Source organism: Hyaena hyaena, unplaced genomic scaffold, assembly GCF_003009895.1.
Source record: "Hyaena hyaena isolate Hyena2069 unplaced genomic scaffold, ASM300989v1 scaffold_989, whole genome shotgun sequence".
Lineage (NCBI taxonomy): Eukaryota > Metazoa > Chordata > Mammalia > Carnivora > Hyaenidae > Hyaena > Hyaena hyaena.
This window is the reverse complement of record NW_024081623.1, coordinates 674,768-681,275: the sequence shown is the minus strand read 5'-3', so window position 1 is coordinate 681,275 and position 6,508 is coordinate 674,768. Positions and strand designations below refer to the sequence as shown.

At 57.1% G+C, this 6,508-nt stretch overlaps 2 protein-coding genes across 2 annotated transcripts in view; one reads left to right on the top strand and one right to left on the bottom strand.

The window, feature by feature from the left end:
- The window catches only part of ODF3 (outer dense fiber of sperm tails 3), a 4,425-nt gene extending 3,510 nt beyond the window's left edge, over positions 1-915 (top strand). Inside the window, exon 7 of the mRNA XM_039221537.1 lies at positions 760-915. Within this exon, the coding sequence (XP_039077468.1) occupies positions 760-849 (90 nt within the window). The 3' untranslated portion in view covers positions 850-915. The remainder of the gene's footprint in view (positions 1-759) is intronic.
- A 1,366-nt stretch (positions 916-2,281) lies between these two features.
- On the bottom strand, positions 2,282-6,481 carry BET1L (Bet1 golgi vesicular membrane trafficking protein like). The gene is made up of 4 exons (XM_039221550.1): positions 6,380-6,481; positions 5,184-5,275; positions 4,848-4,904; positions 2,282-4,702 (listed from the first exon to the last, which is right to left on the bottom strand). The coding sequence occupies exons 1-4, from the start codon at positions 6,396-6,398 to the stop codon at positions 4,535-4,537; spliced, it is 336 nt and encodes a 111-aa protein (XP_039077481.1). The 5' UTR covers positions 6,399-6,481; the 3' UTR covers positions 2,282-4,534.
- Between the last annotated feature and the right edge of the window lie 27 nt (positions 6,482-6,508).

Below are 6,508 nucleotides of genomic sequence, written 5' to 3'. Positions count from 1 at the left end.
GGGGGGGGGGGGTGGGAGCTACAGTGAGGGGGGAGCTGGGAGGAGGGTGACGTGGCCCAGAGGGGTGGGGGGGGTGGGAGCTACAGTGAGGGGGGAGCTGGGAGGAGGGTGACGTGGCCCAGAGGGGTGGGGGGTGGGAGCTACAGTGAGGGGGGAGCTGGGAGGAGGGTGACGTGACCCAGAGGGGTGGGGGGGGTGGGAGCTACAGTGAGGGGGGAGCTGGGAGGAGGGTGACATGGCCCAGAGGGCGTGGGGGTGGTTGCAACCCAGCGGGGGAGTAGGGGTACCACCCAGAGGGGGTGAGAGGGCAAAGCCTGGGTGACCGGGAACACAGGCCAGAGTGGTTGAGTTGTTGGGGGATACATCCCGGGGGTGTGGGGTCAGCAGAAGCACAGCCTGGTTGGGGTGGGGGAGGGAGGCACAGGTCAGAGGAGTAGTCAGGGAACAAGCCCAGAGTGGACGTGGTGGGGAAAGGCCTGTGAGCCCGTCGGGGGCACGATGGCCCTGCATCCCTAGAATGCTAGGTTCTCCTGGCACACCATTTCCCCAGCTGGCAGGTCCTGCCTCCCCAAGACACCAGTGACAGTTAGTGTGCAGAGCACTCACCCAACCTGCTAGCATGGCCTTGGTGCTGGTCACCTTGGCCCAGGGCTCAGGAGGGACAGTGAAGCCACTGTCAGCAGCTCTGGCCCCAGGGAGGGCAGGACCTGTCAGCCAGGGGCAGGGGCACCAGATCCTCTCACAGCCTCTCCTCCCCAGGTGACAGTGACCAAGCCCTGCGCCCCCATCGTCACCTTTGGCATCAAACATTCCGACTACATGACGCCCCTCGTGGTGGATGTGGAATAGCCTTGGCCCTCACCGCAACCCATCACTCACAGCCTCTGCACATCACGTTCCCACATCTGGGCCATGGGCTAGGGACACCTCCTCCCCAAGCTGCGCTGTGGCAGGCCTGGCCCTACAGGGCAGAGCACACTTGTTTGGACAGTTGTGATCAGTTATTTTTTTCTACTCTGCTTTCCCATTTGCTAATCATGTTTCCTGCTGTGCCCAGATATTTAATAAACCACAGATCCCATTACTAATGGGTTTGTCTTGATGGTAGGATCAAGCTTTTTCAAAAAGGCACCCCCAGTATAGGCTGTTGGGTCCTATCCTGGCTTCCAGTGCTGGGGGTCTGAGAGAGAGGAGGGCTTGGGATCCTTGGACGGCCCGCCGTGCCCACCCTCCTAATTCTGCCTGCACTTCACATTTTGTTGTGCACTCCAAGGACAGTCACACCAGCATCCGTCCCCTCCTGTGTGGTCTTCTCCTTGCATGACTGACCTGTGTCATGCAGGCCCATGAGATCTGTGTCCCTCCCCTTCAATCTGGACTAGGGACTGTGACCATCCTGAATAAGGTGGGTACCATGTGACTTCTGAGGCCAGGCCAGGCCAGGACATAAAAAGGAAATAGCTTGTGCCTGTATAACCCCCTCCCTTTGCTCACTTCAGCACCAGACACCACTATGGTGCTCGCCCAACATGTGGTGTGGCCACATCAACGTCCAGACAGCCAGCACAGCTGGACCCTGAGCTCACACCAGCATCAACCGGCAGGGATGTGAGCAAGCCTTCAGGTGACAGCAGCCCTGGCCTCAGGTCTCTCAGCTGAGGCCTCAATATTCTAGGCAGAGAGCTGTCCCCACCATATGGGTCTCAAATTCCAACCACAGTAATCCTAAGACAAAAATTATTATAAGTGACTAAGTTTGAAGGTGATCTGTTATGCAGCAAAGGCAATCTAGGAAACACAAGAGCCAGGAAGGGGGTGTCCGAGTGAAGCCAAAAACAGGCATTTCCAGAGGCCACTTGGAGTCCAAGGCCAGGCCTTTAGGAATGGGAGTCTGGATTTCACCTCAACCTTGGGGAGGTCGCTGAAGACCTCAAGGTGGGTGATCCTGCTTGCTGTCTCTGTGAACCAGCCAGCCATAGCCACAGAGCATATGTCTGCTGACCCTGGCCCAGCTGGGACCACGTCAGGCTATGTGTTCTGAGCACCTCACATTTATTCATTTAACCCTTGGGAGTAATGCTATCATCAGCCCCATCTGAGTTATAGAAACTTGGCAGAGAAAGTGGTAAGCCTGTGACCATCTGCCTAGGGTGGGGGGCCAAGTGAGGGCGGGTGCAGAGACGTGGCAGAAGCGGGGTCTAGACCAGCAGTGTCCATGGCCTGTCTGTGGACCTGGTCAGCTCCAGATGAAGCACCCAAGGAAATGAGGACACCAAAAACGGTTTCTTCCAAATTTTTATTGTTAAATGCCTTGTCCTTGAATTGTTGGATAGAGCCTGGAAGTGTGTCCTCACTTGGCACAGACTGGGTCCCCAGGTCCTTTCTGTTACTAGTCTCAGGGACCAATGTCAGCAAACCCTGCCTATGTAGGTGCTGGGTACACAAGGCTGGGCAGAAACAGGGTGAAGGCTCTGACAGGTTGGCAAAATGGCCAGGCTGGGCCCCCTCACAGAATCCACCCCAATGCAATGAGAATGAGAAACCACAAGATAAACCAGAAAGTAACTAAAACCCAGCCCCCAAAATAGCTAGAAGTGGAGATGGGGACGCAGAGATGGAGACTTCAGGAGAGAACGCTGCAGCTGGAGGTCTGAGAGAGACAGCAGAAAGCACTCAGCAAGACCACCCAAAACAAAAAATCTAAACTAGTCTGCATCGGCAGGACAGGCAGGCGCAGCTTGCTTAGTGTGCTGTGGCTCCCACGATGGAGCATGTTCTCGGAAAGTGAGGTCAGCACCACAGGCCCAGGAAGAGCAGGGGATGCAGGGTGAGGGTGTGTCTGCAGTGCCCTTGGCAGTCCCTATTAAGCCTGGTGACCTGTGAACACACCCCTGTGACAAAGCGTAATGTGAGATGAGCAGAGGGCTAAGTCAAAACCAGAGAGCGCAGGGACTGGGGAGTGAGGCAGGACAATGGGAGCCTGCGAAGGAAGTAAGGAGTAAGCAGAAACAGCAAAGTCCCAGAGACACGGAGGCAGGTAAATCGACCTCACTGGATGAGAAACTAGCATGTGGAAGAGCAGAGGCAGTCAGAAAGAACCCTCAGAAGTAGGAAAGTAGGAAAGTGGGATCCTCTCCTCCGGGAGGGCTGAGGGGGCCAGCAGGTAGAATGGAATGACTGTGCAAGGAAAGGCCAGGCCTGCTGGATGGACAACAGAAAGGAAGACGAGGCAGGAGAAGGGAGAACGAGCCTCAATGCCATAGGGGAGGTGCCCAGGGCTGGAGACCAGAGCAAGGCGGGGCCGAGAGAGCTGACATGTGGTCAATACGTGTGACCTGGAAAAGGAGGTGGACAGGGAGCAACGGTCCTGAGGGGTAAGGGGGAATAACTGGGATGGCAGAAGATGGGGAAGGACCCGGAGCCAACGAATCGTTTGTTACATGCATTTGTGCACAAGTGAGGGTGCCAACACCTCACTATGGGGTGAGGAGCCGCTGGGCCAGCTGGGCCTGTGGTTCGGTTTGTGTGAACATGGGGCTGGCCACGTAGGCAGTGAGGGCATGGAGGGCAGTCTGCGGAGGCTGGGGATGCGGAGATTAACTAAGAGTCCCCTTAGTAAGGCGGTACTCACTGTCAAAGGGCCTCTGTGGAGGGGAAGCTGCCTGCTGACACTCCAGAAATGACCTATGGGTTCTAGAGTCCTTGTAGGGAAGCCTCCTGTCCTGACCCGTAGAAGGTGCCCCTTCAACACACACTCTGTCTGACTCTGAAATGACAGATGGAACTGCTTCTAAAGGTCTGGTGTCCCAGAAATACATCTTTGGTGTTAGATACCTCTTGAATTCTGAGAAAATGGGAGTTTCTGCTCCTGGATACAGACTGTGAGATCCAGAAGGACTGGATCTCAGAGGGCCCAGGGCCTCCAGCCAAGGTTGCAGTCCACACCTTCATCCACAACCCCTTGCCCTTTCCCAAGGGCCCAAAGGACAGGCAAGGCCTCATGGCGGAACCCTCGACACTGATCTGCCCATGCTCAGCAGCCCCTAGCCAAGAGTACCTGCCATCTCTGAGTAGAAACGGTGCTCAAAGTTCACAGCACACCGCCTTCCTGTGTCAGCTCCAAGCATCTCAGATATCAGATATGGCCTTAGCCAGAGACAAGGATAGGGCAGAACCTTGAGATGTCAAAGCCCCAAGGAACAGGGGAAGACTGCTAGCCACAGGTAGCCATGAGCAGGATTCCAAGCGGATCTGCTCAGACCTGGCTCTGTGAGAGCCTCTAGCACCTGCAGTAGTACAGAGGGCTGGGCCTTGGTTTCCCCAATGGAAAGAGACCCTTACACACATGGGACCAGCCAACAGGAGCTCACTGGGTCAGAGGAAGTCACCAACTCCCAGTCACACAAGAAGATTTCCAAGCTACAATCATCGTTTCAAAGGAATATTTTGTACATAGGTCCTCTGGAGCCTAGGACACCAGGCAGGGGAAGACCCTGGTTGCCCCAGACACCCACAAAAGCCAGTTCCTAGTGGCTCATGTCCTTGCCCTTGACAGGAGATACGAGAGGATGAAGAAGGCCACGATCAGGCCCGCGGCCATACCACATAGAAGCTTCCGGTTGTCTCGCCCAGACCTCGCCATTGTGGAAAAGCGCTTCACGCTCCCTGTGAGCAGGCCTGTCATGCTTGTGAAATCCGAGTCCTGAGGGAGGAATCCCAGCACAGTCACACAGGGACAGCACCTCCACGGCCAACATGCAGGTGCTGCAGGCAACGCTGGGAGCCTGCATAGCAGGCAGTGTGGGGCAGAGCTGACCGCGATGCCCGCGCACACTGCAGACCCTTACCATGCTGTCCAGGTACCGGTTCTGGTCTTCTGCGTCCCTATCGATGTCCAGGGCCAGCTGGTCAGGACACAGAGGGGGCAAGGTCAGGCCAGAGAAGGGACACTGGATGGCACTTGACCCCCAGTAAGACCAGCAGACCCTGCAAACAACTCTGCCAGACACAGGACCACTAGCAGAGATCAGGAGATTCAGGTGTCACCTGGACCTCACACACGAGTGCTACCATGGAGGAGACAAGGAAGATGGGCGCTGCCTGAAACCCTCCCCAGCCTCTACCCTCCCTCTAGCCCCCACTCCAGGGTGCCAGGTGGAGGTGAAGGGACGACCACCACTGACCGATTTGAGTCTGGTGACCTTGGAAGCCAAGGTGTCGGCCATCCGCTTATTCTCCCGGTCTAGAATCTCCTCCACAGCGGCGGGGCTCTGAGCTGCGAGAAGGGAGAGTCTGAGGCAGAGCATCCATCTGTGAGCACTGCCCTTGACCCCTGAGTGTCAGCCCTTTGTGGCCTCAGGACTCTCACTCCAATCCTATCCAGCCATGTTGGAAGTCTCAGAGGACTCAGTTCACGTCTGTTGAGTAGGCCCAACCCTAACCCAGGGTCCGGTGCCTGGACGTCACACGTGACGGGCTGTGTAAAGGATAGTGTGTGTGAGCACCCGTCATGTGACCATGTCCTGTGAACATATCCAGGCACCCCAGAGTGGTGCAAGTCCTACTGGCACTTTCTGATATTGTCACAGAACCTGCATGATGCCTCCACAGATGTCATCATCAGGATATATGGGACAGTTAATCTTGGTAGGAAGAGCACCAGGGGGGAAGCAGAAAGGCTCTGGCAGGGATGGCCCATGAACTGGGTCCTGAAGGGATGTCAAGTGACCAAAGAGGAAACAAATTAGCAAAGCTCCCCAACCCACAAAAATAGGGGCTGAGGCCGATCCTGACTGCAAGCCCTAGGTCTGTTCACCTCTACACCCCGCATCTTACAGAACACCCTGAGCCATGACTAGTACTGGGTTGGATGATTCCGAATTTGTCACATCAGATGGGTGCGAACCATCTTCCCCCAAGTTCGGAGTGCAAATTTGCAGCAGTCGGGATGCCTTAATGTGACAGAGGCACAGCCCTACGAATCACTGACGAATACCAACCCCAAAAGAAAGGATGTTAACGTCCTGCTAATCACTTCGTGTTCATTAATACCTTAACAGTCACAAGAGACTAGAGACACGGGCATCAGCATCCCAATCCCAGGTGAGTACGGGGGCTCTCCGAGGGCAAACGGGACTGCCTGGGCCACCTCACCACGCAAAGCAGTCTCTCCCATGCTAGCTTCCGGGACCTGCGGGCCACCGGCCGAACGACCTCGCAGGGGCAGGAGCACCGCAGGGCCCCAGCGACCCCTCCCCCCCGCGCGCAACCCGGCTCCGCGGCCACTCAGCGGGGCAGGGGCAGGCATAGGCGGCTCCAGCGGGCAGCCCGTCGGTCACGGCCGGCCGCGCCGCCAGTCGGCTCGCTCCCGCGCGCTCACCGCGAGCCCAGTCCGCCATCGCGCCCGGCCCCGGCCCGGGGGTCCGTCAACAGGGCGGCCACAGCCTCCTCGGAAGTGGCGCAGTCGCGGGAAGGGCCATCCGGCCCTGCCCCTTCCGCTCGGGCACGC

What these genes read in the sequence shown, in the direction of transcription:
- BET1L (XM_039221550.1), bottom strand. An exon ending in AGGTCACCAGACTCAAATCG is followed by an intron (nt 4,905 to 5,183) that starts GTCAGTGGTGGT and finishes TGTCCTGACCAG; the next exon opens with CTGGCCCTGGACATCGATAG. An exon ending in ACCGGTACCTGGACAGCATG is followed by an intron (nt 4,703 to 4,847) that starts GTAAGGGTCTGC and finishes TTCCTCCCTCAG; the next exon opens with GACTCGGATTTCACAAGCAT.